We start from the raw sequence: 18,696 nt of genomic DNA on the forward strand, positions 1-18,696 counted from the left end.
CCTTGAGAGTAAGAATTACTTTGATTACCTGAAAATTAGAAGCTGGTTTATGGTCAATAGTAAAAAATCCCCTTTCCCCTACATTTGCTGAGCTGGTAAATTGGTTATTCACGCAGCTGCAATGCAGGCACAATTCTTCCCCCTGCAGCTAATTGAGTTGCTACTTTTGGGGAGGTTGAGGAGGGAATTCTTTTGCTTTTGAAGCTTTCAGAAGTCGCAGTGGAGGAGCAGGTGCTGTTTGTGAGTGCCGGTGATGCAGGCAGGAAAATTGCTGGCATCCTGCAGAGACCTTTCAGAACTTAAACGGGTTGAGTCACAGTCAGACTGTCTGCCGTATACTTTCTAACCCATGCAGTTGTTGTATAGGAGGCTGCCTACACATCCTTCCACCAATTCACAAAGTCTGCTCATGCCTACTCATTCTAGCCTGATCGGATATGAGGAAGGAGTCCAACATATAATTTCAGTATTTGCTGAAATAAATTTGAGCTTGATTTCTGCCATGCCTCACCCCCCTCCCAAAATTATAGGAAAAGGGGTGTAATTTGTTTCTGTTCTGCAGAAGGTAGAGAGAAATGTGAGCTTGTCACAAGAGTCTTTCTGGTGAGTCTCATGAAGGAATGCAGTTTTCCACATGAGACCTAATTGCCTAAGCCCAGTGGTTCCCAGCCTATTAGTGTTCTTGTCTCCTCTTTTCTCTGCCAGGCTTTCCATTCTCTGTTCTTGCCTTCCACTCAGATTATCTAAGTGTTTTTCTGCCTGCCTTTTTTTTCTTTCCAAACATCACGTAATTTCTGTACTTTACATGACGACCCTGAGGGCCTCCATCACTGATGGCAGAATTGAGAGGCTCCCTAGTAAAGAGGCAAAATCCTGGAGGGGCTGGTTGCAGCATAAACGCAGACTTAAGTTAGTACTGAGTGAGAAAGAGAACTGTGAGGGAGTCACGGCACTCTCTGCACAGCCCTGTGTAGTATGTGCAGTAGGATATGTATGATAATCTTACAGACCTGGATATGTTCAGATCACTTCTTGCGATTCATGGCACACCTAAACTTTCCCATGTATATGGAAACTGTTGTCTAAATGAGGTCCTGGTCCAAAGGATATGTATTTGCTATATTCTGCAAATACTGCAGTTTCCTGCCTTCCCCCTCTGTCACAGGTGAGCAAGGAGAGAATTGCAGGAAAAGCATTGCTCTCTTACATTTGTGTGGGACATTAGGAGGGAGAAGGAATACCTGGCCATTAGTTTTCAAGCTGGACCAGATCAACACCAAATCACTGTCACATACCTGTGCCTGTGGAAAGTGAAGAGCACATCCTGGTGCTGCTTCTGAAGATAACATGGAAACTGGGCCTTCTCATCTTGGGTCTTACCACTATGCTTTACAATTATTTGGTTGATTCTGTGTGGAGTGGCAAGGAAAGGAGGAAGATACATATTATTCCAAGACAAACCACTGCATATTTATTTTTGATGGAAAATAAAAAAAAACCAAAACAGTCATGCTTCATGCTGAGGTGTTTGTATGAGAAACAAAATGTATTGCTAGATGGACATCTGTGGAACTGTCCAAATTTAGCTTGTGATAGTTTGGCGCTAGATTTATTTTAAAACCACATCATAATTTTCCAGAAGAGAACCAACTTGTGGAAATTTTAAGCTGTCTCTGTTAGAAGTGTTTTATGGCTGCAGAGTCAAACACTGGCTATAATGTTACCATGATACTTTGAATTCACCTTCTTACCTGTTATGTTCTTATATAATGACATAATCAGATGCTTTTCTTGTCCCTCCTGCCCTGTATGACAGTTTCACTGTCTCCTGGCTGCTTTGGCATAGTGGACTCCGTGCTGTCTGATAGCAGTTCTCCTTGGGAGCAGCAGGTTAAAAGGCACTTCCTCATGTGATGAGCTGATTAGCCCCCAGGTGCTTATTTGTAGTTGCGCACGTCCAAGCACGTATCAGACAGTATCTGATCCTTAACATGGTCCTGTAACTAGATGACCCTCAGGCAAGGCATGACTTAGCATCTGTGTTTCTCATGTCAGTGCCCCCTTTCTTCTTTTTCAGTATCTGTAGTAGGTCTCGGATCTTCATTCAAATCTTGGTTTAAATTGCAATTCTAGTGCCTTCCAGAGGAAGGCAGAAATAGCTGAAGCTTTATTTTGTTTTGCCATGAGAAATTTCTATAATGGCTCTGGAATGTGAAGGAAGACTGAGATAAGGGAGAGAGGAAGCATGGGAAATGGAAAATACAGGGTCAGTAAGGACAATGCAGAATGGATGTTGGAAGAAGACTGATGCTGAAGCTGAAGCAAATGACAAGCTGCCTTAGGAAGAAAACAAAATTGCTGACAAGGATGAATGGAAACTGAATCTGACTGCAGTAGAGTCTCTTAGCCTTCTCAGGAGGCATATCCTAAGGACTTGCTTCTTAGAGTTACTTAAAGCATCTAAATGAAAAGGGAATGGTGAAACCTACCATATATGATAAGGAGGCTTAGGAAAAGGAAAAGCAGTGTCAAGAAAAGGAAGATCATCTCTGCAATTTCTGGGTATTAAAATGCTGCTTGACCTTTAATTTTGGGTCTGAGTTTTTTATGATCTTTACTAACTAGTTCTCTGAACCTCTTGATATTAATCTACAGCAGACTGCTAGAAAACTTGTTTTCTATTAAAACAGGATCATTTTAGATAGTACTACAAAATTGGTCTCTGGAAATGCTTCCTTTTAATAGTGCAGCAACACTCATTGAATTGTCTACTTGGGGAATTATTAGAAGTATTGATGCAACTACAGTGAATATTGCCTTTCAGTTTTGTATTTACTTCCTAATCATAATGAATCTCTATTCCATTGCCAAGCTCTGATTTTGGTTCAGGAATCTGAGAATTACTTCTGAGTTGCTGTGGGCAGTATATTTTGAGCCAACTTCATCTTTAATGTGAAGGATTAAGAGACTGGCTAAGTCGATATTTCTTCCCAGTCAAGGAGAAATATTTCTGTCCGGTGGTTTTAGCCTCCTGGATTTTGATGAGGAAGCTTTTGAATATACCTGTCTTGAAAAGTTTGCCTTTTGACAGTCATTAACTCTTAGATGCAGATATAAGCTTCATTACTGAAGCTGATGCAGATTTTTAAGCTCATGGTAGTCAAGTGTGGAAAATCCTTAGTTTAGTCCACTGCCTCCCTGAGGGTCTATTTTGTGCTTCTGAGGTAGTGATACACTCAATGAATAATTTAATGGAAAATCATAAAGGAACTCTGCCATAAAGTTAGAAAATCTTTTCATTTGGGGGTTGGTGTCTTCTTTGGGGTGTTTTTACTCCTGGAGAATTTGCATTGTTCCTCTGTGATCTTGGTGTGATACTTAAATTTATTTTATTTTAAATTTTAAAATAATTTAAAATCTATTTATTTACTTATTTCACATATTTATATTTAATATATTTATTTTTTTATTTTAAGTTTTATTTGTTTATTTAAATTAAATCACATTTAAAATAATTATTTTAATTTATTTTATGACCGTGCCTTTGGTAGATATCTTGTTGAACCTCGTACAGTTGTCCCCATCTCATCGATCCAATCTGTCAAGATCCTGCTGTAGAGCCTTCCTACCCTCCAGCAGATCAACACTCCCGCCCAACGTGCTGTTGTCTGTGAATTTATTGAGGGGGCACTTGATCCTCTCATCCAAATCATTGATAAAGATGTCAAACAGGACCAGCCACAATACTGAGCCCTGGGGAACATGACTTGTGACTGGCTGCCAGCTGGATTAAGTTTCATACATATATGTAGTCATATGTTGGTAACTTAATAAAAACTGCACAGATCTGTATTCTACTACAGATACTGTCAAATTCCCATGCCTTAACAGGCTACAGAGTTTCACATATAGAAATGTCAAGAAAATGTATAACATTGTGTCGTGGTTTGACTCAAACTTTTCCTGGCTGCACTCTCTCAGTAATTTTCTTTTCTTTTTGTTCTGTTTTTATTGAAGTTCTCTGGGTCCAGAGAAGGGCAATGAAGATGGTGAAGGGTCTAGAGCATGAACCTGATGAGGAACAGCTGAGGGAGCAGGAGTTGTTTAGCCTGGAGAAATAGAGGCTCAGGGGAGACCTTATTGCTCTCTACAACTCCTGAAAGGAGGTCATGGTGAGATGGGAGTCAGCCTCATCTCCCGGGTAACAAACAACTGGTCAAGGGAAAATACTCTCATGTTGTGCCAGGGGAGATTGGAATTGGGAGATTGAAACAGGCTGCCCTGGGAAGCGGTTGAGTCACCATCCCTGATGGTATTTAAAGGGCATGTAGATGAGGCACTTAGGGACATGGTTCGGTGGTAGACTCAGCAGTGCTGGGTAAATGGTTAGACTTGATAATCTTAAAGGTCTTTTCCAACCTAAATGATTCTTTAATTCTGTGGCGTCAGAACTTCTCCTGCATTGTCCACGGTCTCTGCCTTCAAATGTTTGTTTTTCCCAAGCAAAATTTATCCACGGTACCTGCTCATTCTGAAATGTCTGGTGGATCTGCAACTCATTGTGGATTTGTGGTGGGGAGGAGGAGGAAGATAATAGGGTGCAGCACTTCGTGAGCATTAATGATAGACCTCCGTTTGAATGAAGGTTGTGTGGGCTTGTGACTTCCTCACTACCTTCCTTTCCATGGTAAAATAACTTCTGTGATAGAAATGTGAATCAAGCCAGGAGTGTGCTTTATAGGCATAGAAAAGTATTCTCAGTCTTGAGCTGTGTGTTAAATTTCTTTCCCTGAGATTGTTTTCACCAGTTTATGAAGTAAACATGTCCATTCACTGCTTATTTCTCCTCTGCAACCAAAGTGATAAAGGAAATAACATTAAAATCATGCCCTTATCAGCTGTATTTATAGCATTTTACTTTGGAACAGGATATGAGTCGTGAAGTCACGAAAAGAGTATTACAAATATAATAATGAATGTTGTAAATCTGTTGCCAAGACTAGGAATTATTTCTCTTTGGATATTTATAAGAACCTCTTTTTTTTCTTTCCCTTTTTACTGTTGCTATTTCATACAGAAGATCCATATCTGTCAAATTTGCCTACAGATATTTAGATGCAGTAAAGGGCGTTTTTCCTTTCTTGAAGAAATGTAACATGGCAGCGCTGCCTTATTTTGTACAGCAAATGCTAAAAAAATTGCTGCTTGCAGAGTGTATGTCTGAGGATCATTTCAAGACTGCTTTACATATTGATTACTCAAATTGCCATTTAATTTGCTGTATAGCAATACACAGTGCCTTAACTATTTCTCTGGCATTCTTATTGATTGCTGTAATTCTGCCTTACATTATATGCATAGATGGTGTCACCATTAAATATTTATGTGCTCATGAAATGTTAATATGTTGGGTTAATGTGAAACTCAACAAAGTGCATTTGCCAGAAGCGAGCAGGAATACTGATCCAAGTGCTTCCCTTTCCCTCCCCCTTGCCCTTTCAATTTGCCTCTCCATTGATTTTATTACCAGTGTTTCTCTGCTGTATCTAAATCCGTGTTGAAGCAACACCCTGCTCCAATATGCAGATTTTATGTTTTATTATGCGGGAGATAAAACAAGGTAATAAAAAGAACAAGAGATCTCAGGGAGGTGTTGAGACACACAGCTTTACATTGTGCTTGTGCTATTCTATCACTGTTCCTGCTTTTGGGTGTAAAAATGCAGCACTATCCTCCATGAAAGAGACTGAAGCAGGATGACTCATCCAGAATACAAAGTCATATTCACATGTTCCTTGAACAGTGGCTGCAGCAATGTAAAACAAAAATAGCAGGGGTTTTTCTTTGATTTGGTACAGCTGTTACCCAGCGATGACATGGAACAATTACATGTAATTTAAACCAAAACTTTTAGGAGGAAAAGTCCTCTTGGCAGACTTTTAAACATGATTCTGATGCTGTCCTGTTGAAAAAGGGCCAGTAAAAATTTGTAGTGGTCAAGTATATATCATATCTCTAATAACTTTTTAATCTTTTGTAGGAAGTGTAAGCAATTTAAAAAAATAGCACCAGCACTGGAAAACGAAACCAAATGATCATGCTTTGTCGCAATACAGAGAGCAACCATTCTTTTACATCCCTGGGAGATGGGCTGGGAGCAGAGTATCAGCTAGAGGCTGCCCTTTGTACAGTAGGATTGAAATAGAAGCTTGGTGAAGAGGCTTTGGTATGCTGTGTGAAGCACATAACTTTCCTACTTACCTTTGGGTTTTTGTTCTTTTCCCACTTTTAACTGCTTCACAGGGAAGGCTTCTGCACATAGGAGAACATGAAACAGTCAAAACTAATATCCGGGGAGGGAGGGAAAGGTTTTAGTGGCATCTGGCATTGCATTGGTCCTCCCCTTTATCTCTCCTCCTGGTTTTGGTTGAAGTTCCAGCCTTGAAGCTTTTGCAAAGCTTTCTTTGCTGTAAATATTGAAAGATTTAAAACAATGAAAACTACAAACAAAGCCACAACCAACAAAAAACGTCAAACAAACAAAAATTGTGAAGATGGAAGCTAAGGAGACAGGAGGAATGCAAAGCAGATAGCAGTGTCTAAACACCCATTTGTGAAGGAAATTTAGAGAGCCTCTGAGGTACTCTGTTACTTGGCAAAATCTCTTACCTTTGAAATTCATTTTCTTCTTCTATTCTCATCCCCAGGCTATGCAGCAGCTGTTTAGGATACATTTCTTTCTTTTTATGAAGTGGGAGAGTTTGTTCTGCAAAGACAATTCTTACTGCAAATCTGTTTTGACCATTTTGGTTTTTTCCTGCCTCTATATTCTCTTTTTTCAGGCTCACTGCTTCAGTGAAATCTATATGATTTTTATAACTTGTTTTTATCTACAGTGAAATCTCTTGTTTAGTTGTAGTGCCAGAGAAAACTTTAGGTCAACTGTACTGGATACAGCAGAAACTAATGGGTATAAAAATGTGCAAGGAGTTATTTTCTCCCATTTATTTTACAGCGTCACTCAACAGAGAATGCAAAGGCTCTCCTTGAGTAGTTTTTACAGCATTCAGGGGCTTGATGTAAGAGTGCTAGTTCCCATGAGCACAAGTTTCTTCCATAGCAGAGAGAAGAATGAGGACATTTTCTTCCTTTGTGAGCTTCAGTTTGATTTTTAACACTTGAGCCTTCTTTGGAGACTGAATCCAGCTATGCAAATTCTGTCCCACTTTGGTTTTATAGATCCTTCTAGGTGTGTTCATGTCTATAAATAATTGTATCTAATTTTTAACCAGCAAATTTGAAATGAAACTATTTCTTTTTCTTTGGCTTCTACTTCAGTTTCTCCAAGCCAGGGGTGGTGCAGAACATCAACAGTGCATAGCAATGGCAAAACTTCCCAGTTGGTCATGGACCAGCACTGCTTATGTGTTGCTGACTGCCTCAGACATAGAATCATAGAATAGCTTGGTTTGGAAGGGGCATTTAAGGTCATCTAGTTCCAACCTTACTGCCTTGGGCAAGGACACCTGTCACTAGACCAGGTTACTCAATGCCCCATCCAACCTGGTCTTGAAGACTGCCAGAGGTGGGGCATCCACAACTTCTCTGGGCAACCTGTGCAAGTGCCTTATTACCCTCGCAGTAAAGAATTTCTTCCTAATATCTGATTGAAACCTCTTCTCTTTCAGTGTGAAGCTGTAACATAAATGACATAGGTTATTTAGCTGCAGGGAAGGCTAAGGTCTATGAAAACAGAGCCTCCACATATAGTTTCCTAAATTCAGTCTGGTGTATCTTGTAAATGTTGGATGGGGTGGATAGTGTTTCAACTCATGGATTCTTCAAACTGATTATTTTCTGGTTTGATTCCACCTTCAGATTGTCCTGGAAAACAGCAGTCGAGAAGACAAACATGAGTGCCCGTTTGGCCGAAGTAGCATTGAGCTGACAAAGATGCTGTGCGAAATACTGAAAGTAGGAGAGCTACGTAAGTTGACCTGTTTGATCTCTAAGAACCATGCAGTGAGTTGAGTGATACCTGAAGTTTATTTCAATGCAAGAGTTTTCTTCTGATAAGTGTTTCTTAGTTGAACGCTGGCATTCACAATGACTATGTCTGTTTTCTGTCTCTTACTACTTTGTGGCATACCAAGGACGAGGGTGGAGTAGGGGAAATGGACACTTGTTCTTTGACTCTCTCCTGTATGAAACAGGGCAATTGCATCATTTCTGGACAAGTCAGTTCTTTTCCCATCTGTTGATTTGATGTAGGAGACTTCATGGTTGTTCCATTCCATAACCTATTCCATAGGTTGGTTATGTATGAGTATCATACTCATTTTTTGTGGGATTGCTCATCTAAACTGACACATCCCATTTTCTCTTAGATATCTAAAGCTCTATCTAAATGCCAGATGATAGATGTATCATTTACTCTAACAGTGTGATATGAAATACTGTATTTTAATACAGAGTAATAAGCTGTCTTTGGCTTCAATTACAGTCCCTTGACAAATTATTAGATACTATCAAACAGAAGAACATGTCTGTATCTTCATTAGTCTAGAGTGTTGGTCTTAAACTCTATTGATAGGTATAAACTTCAGCTACCCATCAATAATGTTTTGGATCCAGCCTGCAATCTGTTTTGGCAAACGCTACCTTGAGCTTCATTTTCTTGTTGCACAAACAGGGGGCACAACTGGGAGTCCTTGCTTTCCTCAGAGACATGTTCCTTTCGAATTTTTTTCACTAATCTTTTTCTTTTACCTTTGCACCCAAGTCCATGAAATGTAATGAGAGAAGTGCAGTGTAAAAGGCAGCAAGAAATCCTGTAGGTATCAGTGGTTCTTGATGCCTGCAACAGGCATCAAAAGTTCTGTTTTAAAAGTATGATTTGGTTGATACATTCGAAGCTTTTAAATGCAGTGTTTTGAGAGAATTTATTGACCAAAGGAAAAAACTGCCTTTGTGCAATGGGCCAGGGTGAAACCTGTGCATTTCTTGCAGCTTCCAAATTGACAGTTCATATCTGACAGATCCAGATAAATGAGATGATGTTTACCGCTGAATACCCTCCTAAGTAAACCAGAGTCATTAAGGATCACATTCACTATGTCTATAAATAAAAAGTTTAGCAACTGTTTTAGATGTATGGTTATAGTAATGTGTTGTGTAAGGTTCAGACTGTAGCAGACACGACTCCTTAAAATAACCTTACTGCTGCAGTTGAGGTGTCTAATGCCAAATCACGCATGACAGATCTGTCTGAATTTTTCCGCTGGTAAATGTAGGAGGGACATATCATCTCAACAAAGCTGTAAGCCTATTTGAAATAAGTGCTAAAGATCAATTTTATTTTTACAAATGCACAGAAAAATATCTGAAATCCAAAGTACAGCTTTGTGCATAGTGTTTTAATGTACGTCCCATCACTCCATGGGACTTACACTGTACTTTGTTGCTAAGAAAGATGATTGATCTAGAGGTGGTGTCTCAGACTCTTCCTTGCTGTGTCATAAGAAGTCACTCAATAAATAAACCTCTTTTGCCACAGACAGGTTTGTTGTCTGTGTGCAGAGGGCTGTATGTAGGTGATTTGCCATTTATGGTACTGTATGTCCTGATTGCTTCTAACTTCTGCTGATAGCTCCTTTCATGTTTTAACTTTTTCCTTATCTGTTTTTTAAAAGTGGGGACTGTGACTAAAATAATTGGATTGGGTTTTTGGTTGTTTTTTTGGTTTTGTGCGTTTTGTGTGTGTGTGTGTGTGTGTGTGTGGTTTTTGGTTTTTTTGGGGGGGTTGGTTTGTTTGTTTGTTTTAGAGTAGCTCAATGGTTTGGAAGTGTGGGATTAGAAAGAAAACTGAAAAGTTCCCCAAGGAAAGGCCTGGCTTAGAGATGTTAGCTGTTAATGTTCTGAAGCCACTTTGTTTTGATGTTATTGAGGCTGCAAGTCACTGGCATGCTCGGTGTGCTGGTGTGCAGCAGGCTCCCATGGTGGTCATTCATGGGCGTGTGACGTTGTAGAAGGTTAAGGAGAAGTGCACTGGTGCTTCAGTTGATAGAAACCAGGTGTAGCCAGACTGACTTCTTTAAAGTCGTGCTGATCTACACCCACAGAGCATCTGTCTCTGGATGTGGCAATAAGATTGCCTCATAGCCTTATATTCACAGGGGACAGAGCTAAGGTTGCTTCTAACTCATCTTGACAATTCACCTGTTTGCGGGTGTGTTTCCTTAATGGTTTTGTTTATGTGGAACTCTAATTGTAATTTTAAAAGGCTGTACTGAAACAAACCTTTAAATAATGTGCAGAGAGCAGATTTCTTGAAAATGGCTTCACAGATGCACATCTTTAATGACCTGTGATCAGCAGTATATTTTGTTAAGAAATGCAAACTAGAACTGACATCTCAGGAAAGCGTACATTCCAGTTTGTTCTTCACTTGAGATTAAGTGCTGTATTGCTGAATAGGATTGGGAATCTTAAAAATCAGTAGTTACAGTTCAGGGCAAAGATGTTTCTGTTCGTTTGTATGTGGTAGTTTCAAAATATGTAGTTTGCCTGCCCATGTTTCTTCAGATACTCAAAACTCACTATTATTGTGTTGCAACATAGAAATTTTTTCTAACAGTTTCTGAATTGTAGCCACAATAAATGACCTTTTGCTCATGAAATATTCAGCAATAGAAACTTTCTTAAAGTGCAGAGTAGATAAAAGCAGCTAGATTGTCCATTATTTATGAAGAGCACTTTAATGCTGATTATATTCCCCTTGCTACACTGTATTAAATACCCTTGGGCAACAAGAAGGCATTTTACCATTTCTTTTTGGTCCTTTCAAACACACATTCATCCCAGCAAGGACTCTAAAGACAGTGTTAAAGGCATGCCAGCTTTTCTACTTTTGTATTTCCCCAAATCCAGGTAGTGGACTTAGTTCTTTGACTTTGGTTCCAAAATGTTCATGACTTGGAAATTCATCTCTTCTTCAGCAAAACATTTAAGTGTATGTTTAGGTCTTGTAAGTAAAGAAAGCTCAAATGCAAGCTGTGATTTGAGCATATGGTAACTTCTTTACAGAGGTGGACTTGCAGAGTAGAGGAGCTAAAACTTAAGAGGAAGGTTGGTGTAGTGTTTTAGTAACATGGAAGTTAGAATGAAACACGTCCATAAGACTCCTCAGTAAACTCTCTGAATCAGGAAAGAGTGGGATATTTAACTATAAATCTTTTAATCTTGTGCTACTGATGCTGTTAAAAAGACATTGAACAGAATGTCTTTAATGAGTACTTGCCCAGCCACTCACCTTAGCAAACATTATGGAAATTCTGATTTTATGCAGTAATAACATCCTTTGTTAACAAAAGGACTTTCCTTCTTGTCCTGTGTGTCTTGGAGCTGACATCAAACAGGAACACTCTTAATCAGTGGTCAATCCTCCTTGCCCTCTGGGGTAAGGCATTTTGACACTCCTTGTCCCTGGTACACTGACAAGTTTACAAAGAGGAGAAAAGGTCAGGCCATCCATATGTCCTCCTTAGTATCTATGAAAGCTAAGGTAACCTCCACTTTCCCTCTTATTCAAGTTTTAGTAAATAACATGTATGCTTAGGGGAGAAGGAATACCTACTTAACAGAGTGCCGGCTTTGCTGGGAGACGGTAACATTGCAGATAAATGTAAAAATTAAAAATAAGCTCCAAAGTACCTTTGACCTTCTGGAACTGGAGTTAGTAAATTTAATGGGAGATTAAGAGTTCGTTAAAATCTAGTATTTGTTATAAGTAAGAATCTGAGCTCACTGTTTTGCATAAGTAGCCCTAATGCTCTCTGATCTGTGCCTACACTGACCCGTTCTCTGTACTTCTGCTCAGCACATGACACTTTCTACCCCCAAAACCCCATAAAACTCTTATCCCTGGTGGGAAAAGTACTTGACCATGTTACCTGCTTTATGCAGAATTGGTACAACTTCCCAGATTTGTTGCATTCTTTCTGTACAGGTTCAACTGAAATTGTTTAGTGTTGATGCTGTGTTGAGGCTTGTATCTGATAGGGGAACAATAAATTAGTACTGTGTGCACTGAGGAAAGACAGTGCTACCCAATAGAGCAGTAGTCTAAAGATGTTATAAACCAATATCATTGCATGCCTTAAGTTATTCTGTAGTTAAGGCATGTCAGACTGCAAGTATTTTTCAGTGTGTTTTTGAGCAGGACACAGATGTTCAACTGACAATATTCATATTTGATTGTTTTGATGGGGGTGTTCAGGGGCTTTTGCACAAATCTACGCTTAAGCTTTATGACAGACCACAGGGGTATATGCTACATGTCAGATACTTATATATGGATTGTCTTGAAGCTTTTTTATCAGAAGAACATCTTCACTGGTTTTTTGTTAGTTTGTTTGTTTTTCGCTTCTCTGTCATGGGAAATTTAATGGCCATGGGATTTGTTAGACTTAAGCTAATTTACAGGATTATTTTTCCTCAAAAGAGGAGATCGAAATGCAAGTGTATTATAATGCTGTTTGTGCGTGCTTTTGCTATAGATATCTCATTGCAGTTATCGCCCAGGTTGCAATTGAAGTGATCTAGAAATTCTTACCTTGTTATCCCTTCATCAAGTAGAATGTGCTGGACATTAGGAGGTATACAGTGATATTCATGGTTGTGCCCGCTGAGATGAAAGTAATCAAATCTCATGCTTCAAGGAGTAAGCTGATTGCTGCAAGGGTCAGGAAGCACTTTTTCGTGTTTGCACAATTTTTCCTCTGTATTGCACAATCCATAGTGTGCAGTGTAAGTTGTTTCTGTTGTCCTTTCCCTGGGAGCATATTGGTCACTGCAGGATCAGCATTCCAGACCTGAGGGCTTGCGTGGTTTGATTTTCCTTTTGCTACAGCAAACTCAATATTTTTATAATTGAATGTCATATTTTAAAATTTTTCCCCTTGCTTGAAAGCTAATTGCCTTTTTATGCTCTTCTTCCTTGTCCTTCTCTTAAATTTAAATAGAATAAAGCACCAGAAGTAGTAAATAAAATAAGAGATTATTTTTACTGTTCTGGCATTTCTTCTTGTAATTTCATTTTCTGGAGAGTGAAGCATTTTACAAGTCAGGGAATGTTGGTTAGGAAGTTGAAAAACTTTTCTGGCCAAAAAGGTATTTTATGAAAGGTAGCAATTTTCTGTTTCGTCATAGATACAATAAAATAATTAAAAAGACTTCTAACCTCCTTTGTCTTAGCTTTTTACTGCATTCATTCTTACATATCCACTTTTTTTATCCTCTTGCCCAAACCATCACCACACGAGATAGCTGCCATTCACGGCAAAAATTAGACCAATCTTAGACGATAATCAATATTTGAAAATCAGTAACAGCGAAGGGGATGGGACGAATATCCAAAGTAACCCATATTTATCTTGAGTTTTAGGGCTTCCTTTGGAAACGTTACTAGCAAAATAGCCATTACTGACTAATAGGGATATTAAATATTCTTGCCCTTCTTGATGCAAAACTAACAACTTGCTGAGTAGTCTAAATTGTACTTTTCTTTTGTATGATAGCAGAATCTTATTTTATCAAACAGTCCTCTCCTATTTGCTGGCACAATCCCTCAGGAGAGACAAAATGAAACTTTCTTTTTCTGGAGAGATACTAATTTATTTGCAATTAACCTCTTCCTGCTCTAAAAAGACTCAATCTCTTCATGCTTATGGTAAACTGTGAATTCTCTACAAAATATCTACTGCAATCTGTGAGAATATGAGCAACGGAGCTGCAGACACCTTTTGAGCAAGATGTTTCATTTTTACCTCTGAGTCACTGTGAGACAGATTTAGGAATGTTACTTTCTACACATAGTACTGTTGGCTTCAAAGCTGGTAGAGTGTTGGCTTCTGGGTCAGTTAGCTAGACAGCTGTCTAGTATCCTTCAGTGTTTTTACCTACTCTCTGCAGTCATATGTCTGCTCTTTGATCTCTTTGGAGCAGGGATCATAGCTAGTTTTGTATGTGGGAAGTGCTTAATCTTATTTGGCGCAGGATTCTTTAGCTTCTTTAAAGTTACATTTACTCAATTTTCAACATTATTATTAATAATAAAGAGCATCATGCAGGGAGAGCAACTTAAAAACACTTAAGGGTAAGAAAAAGATGTAGATGTAAGGGATTTTTTTTTTTTTTTTTTTAGAAACTGAGTAATGTATCCAAAAGACAACAAAGAGGTGGCTTCATTAAGTGTGAAGAACTCTTTCATCTGGTATTGAAACAGACAGCAAGAATCAAAACCTGGAAGTAAAAAACTAATAAGTTCAAACTGGGGTGAAGTCTAGGCAGTAGCTGTAAGGGTACTGAGCTAGGGAACTAACAGAACAGAGAACTGAAGAATGATGAGAGGAGGAAAAAAATCATGATGTTGATTTCCTGTGGTTAATGGAAACTGTAGCTTTGGCAGATCTGATGGCATGGTAGAATAACAGCTGTAATTTGTTTTACTGTGATTACTGGAACACCATTCTAGGATTTTTGAAATTTTTTAATAAGCTATAGTGGATAATGTAAAGTCTGGGCAGATATGACAGTAAACAAGAATTATTAAAATAATTTGGATTATTGCCATACAAATCAGCTTACATAGATTAAAATATGTTTATTACCATAGGAAAAAGTATGGATAAAATAAAATCTTCAAAATATCTCCCATTTTGAAAACTCTGCATCTCTTCTGAGCTTGGAGGGTTCATTCGGTGCATTCCACAGAACTTCTTGGTTTCCCAAGAAGATAAAAATACAACAGACTTCCCTCTTGCAATGCCAAACATTGGAACAGGTTGTCCAGGAAGTGGTTGAGTCACCGTCCCCAGAGGTATTTAAAAGATGTGTAAATGTGGCCCTTTGTGAAACAGTGTAGTGGTGGACTTAGCAGTGTTAGATTTATGATTAACCTTGATGAGCTTAGAGGTCTTTTCCAGCCTAAATGATTCTGTGATTCTAATCGTGGCTTGAAGAAGGAAGCAGTAGACAAAATCTTGTAATAAAATTCAGGGTTGTAAAGCTCACTTGCAAAGCTGCAGAGGGAAGGAGCTTTAGAGAGATGAGACGTAGCCAAATGTTTGTTGCTTTTCTAGAACAATTTCTGTACATTTTAAAGGCTAGTCATTGTTCATGAACAGTTTAATACTGAGCAGATTGAAATTAAGAAAAGAATAATCTTGGAATCCATTCTGGACCTCCTAATTTCATTTTATGGTAATATTTTATAAATATAGATTTGCTAAAAGCAGCCAAAATCTCTTGTATTTTGCAGCAAGCTATACTTCAAATCTGAAGTTAGCTCTTATGGTTTCACAGCACTGTGGCGCATCAGACTGGAAATTTTGCAGCTACTCCTTTTAGAAGATGCATATAGTTGCTTAATGAATTGTACATAGAATTGAACAATGCATAAAATCCCAGTATTGTTTTAATGGCAACTTTGAGTGTATATTAATGTTGTTTTGTATATTCCATAAATGTTTGTATTGGCAAAGCTAAAGAATTTTCAGGGTGGAAATAAGATGTGTTGCAAGTGAGGAGGTGCACTTCTTCAGAAGAAAGGCAGAGTGATTTGGGGGGTTTGAGGACAATTGTATTAGTAGGATCTCTGCTGAAATGAGAACAGCATTGACTGCTAATTCCTGTAGTTCCTGAGACCAGATTGTACTTGCAAAGGCTAGAAATATTCCTTTCACTGAGCATCTGAATATTTCTTTTAACAATCCCTTACTGGATTGGCTCTGAGATAGTGAATGTACCACTAATTATTCCAGATCATCCCTGCACAGGAAGCTACATGGATAGGTGAAAGGCACTGGAGGCATTCCTGGGTTGCTATTGAATAGAAAGCTCTCTTAGAGTTTTAAGCTTTGTTTATTCTAAGTAAACTAGGTATCATTTTAAAATTTGAATCTTTGAAGGGAGCTTCTGAACTTTACAAGTATTTCAAATTCAAATTGCCAGATTTCTGACAGAGAAGCCTAGGCAGAATGTCCTGATACAGTACTAACCAGGGGTAAGGCAGGCACTGAGTACAGCTTAGTGGTGTTGGTCTGAAACTTTTCTCTGGTTAACTCATGCTGCTTCTGCAGCCATGAATTGTGCACTGTAAACATGCTGTTTGTGTTTATTCAGGTAGCCACTAAAGCTCCTTCTGTTGCTTAGTGAATGCAGGTGTTCTCAGGGGGAACAAACCCAAACATCAAAGCAGAGACTAGTTAAGTTTTGTCATACAATTGTACATAAATTTTGACACCACACAATACTGAGGAAAGCTAGTTTAAACTGACTGATCATATACCTACTTGAAAATGGTGGAAGAACAGTTTTCGTGGAGAGGTTATACTTGGCCATGAATCATTCCTTTTTTTTTTTTCTTCTAAGAGTTGATAAAAAAAAATTAAAACAATGGAAATGAGAGCCTGAGATCTTAATAAATTTTCTTTAAATTATTTGCCATCCCCTCTAAGTATTTAATTGTAAAACAATTGCCCTTAATGTACTTAGTTGTAAGTCTTTACCAGTCAAACTCTTCTTTGCAAATAAACATAACAGTAATGGTGAGTAATCTGAAGCACTGAAACTTTGTGAAAAGGTGACACAGATTTTTAACATTGGATTACTGATGTTATGTGTGTGCTGAAATACCATCCATCACTTTCATTTCTGTCAAAATGCTTGCTAATGAAAATCTTAAGAAAAATTAGCTTCCAACAATTAAACTTCACTTACCCTTCTTGAAGAAGCATAGATTAGCTGGAACAGGAGCAGGAAAAAACTGTAGACCCTCAGACCTTTCTTTCACAGCCCTTAGAGATGTTCACATTCAGCAACAGCTTTTAGTAGTGCTGGCTAAGTAAAATGAAAACAGGAGTCTGCAGTGTTATATTTTGTTCTGTTCCATGAAGAAGCATTTAAAAAGTGAATGCATCCACTCTTGAAACTCCCCTTTCAGCCTTATTTCTTTACTCCACATGTTGCATTCCATATTCCTGGATTAGCAGAAACTATGTATAAATCTTTAAATGTCATGAATGAATTTTTGTGGCATGTTTCTTTTATATGTGAGAAGGAATTTAATTTCTTGTTTCATAACATTTCTGGTCTCCTTGTGCTGAAGTTTTGTCATGGCTTTCTTTTGTGAATTAAAAAATAACTTCAGTGTAACTTTTAAATACCTGAGAGTGAGGAAGAGAGGAGGGGACTTGATTTTGGGAGAGGAATTCCACAAAGCTCAGAGAATTGGCTTATGGCGTTAAAACAACTGTAATTGTAATGTAGTGTTGTTGGGTGGAGCCAGGAAGTGAAATGGGACCTCCTAGAAAAATTTACATAAGGATGTCACATCACTCCTTGAGGTATTGGAAATGTAAGCGATGGCACAACTGGCTCATTTTTAGCTAACTTAGCTACACTTTCCATTTTGTTATTCCATGAGAGTTTTGAAAATAATGACCTTAGTTCTTTTCAAGGCCATACAATTCCTCTCATATTTTTCCTTAGTGTGTCAGGAGGTCCGTATGTGCTCTCAGGGCACCTTTCAGAAACAGCAGTCTCCTATAATTCCCGCTCACCAGTTTTTGAACAACTTAGACCTGCACTCTTTGTCTGCACTAGTTGTGTGCCTATGTATGCTGGTAAATCATTAAAGGAATATAATTATATGCTGTCTACTCCAGGAGCTTATCACAGTATGCAGGTTATTAATAAGGAGACACGAATGCAAGCACCCATACAGACGCTTGGTCTTTGTCTCTGAAGCCAGATTGTCATGTTAAGTTAGGCTCCCACGATTTTTTATTTCATATATTGGGGATATTGGAACAAAATGGAACTCTCTATGAAGAATTATTAGATATGTAAATGCTTTCCAACAGAAGAGTTGTTAGCTGCCACTAAATAACTTTTAATTTACTATGTCCTTGTGACACAGAGCTGAGACTTCCTTCTGGATCTTTCCAAGTTGTTTTTAAAGGAAAAAATTGCGGCTCAGGTTAGATATATCCCTGTTTTTTCCTTTATGCCTTATTTGTTACTGAAGTTTGTACACATATTTTATTCTTTTTCTTGCAGTTTCAAATGCTGTGTATTAACAGACCTAAGGCCTCCAGCAGTTCTAGGTTCCCACTCTTTCAGGACTAAGCTCTCAGTTTATTTTTCCTGAGCCTTTGTGTTTTATATGTGCACAGCTTGCTAAGTTACTTGCTAATAATTCCCCAAACTGGCTTGTGGCTCTATTTTCTCCCCTAATTACCACTACAGAGTAGCTGTTTAATTATTCTATCAAGCCTTCACGAAAGGGCTTAAAACATCCATCAGCTCTATCCAGATTTGTTGTCTCTTCACATCAAAGACCCTCTTGCTGACAGATACTTAAAAAAACATAGCATAATGATGTTAGCTATAGGCATGTATGAAGTGACTGATAAGGAGCTAAGAAAAAGTGTTGAACTCTTTGTTCATCTGAAGTAGGTTATGGAGACATAGCAAATAATTGGTTGTTTGTGTACATTTGAGTGTGAAAGAGATTGTTTGCGTAACACTGAGTCTCTTAAGCTTTTTAGCAATGAATTTTCTTTTGGTGGACCGTAAGTCCTTTGGTGCGTTTATTGTGCTTTGACTGGCTGTATTTCATTTTTAAGTTTGCAA

At 38.3% G+C, this 18,696-nt stretch overlaps 1 protein-coding gene across 2 annotated transcripts in view; it reads left to right on the forward strand.

Moving 5' to 3' along the window:
• ELMO1 (engulfment and cell motility 1) overlaps positions 1-18,696 on the forward strand; it is a 316,630-nt gene that overhangs the window by 154,506 nt on the left and 143,428 nt on the right. For both annotated transcript variants that reach the window (XM_051768541.1, XM_051768542.1), the window contains one exon: positions 7,879-7,987. In XM_051768541.1, coding sequence (XP_051624501.1) covers positions 7,879-7,987 — 109 coding nt within the window. The remainder of the gene's footprint in view (positions 1-7,878; positions 7,988-18,696) is intronic.

Source organism: Manacus candei, unplaced genomic scaffold, assembly GCF_025592945.1.
Source record: "Manacus candei isolate 608988 ecotype Guabito, Panama unplaced genomic scaffold, ASM2559294v1 h1tg000095l, whole genome shotgun sequence".
Lineage (NCBI taxonomy): Eukaryota > Metazoa > Chordata > Aves > Passeriformes > Pipridae > Manacus > Manacus candei.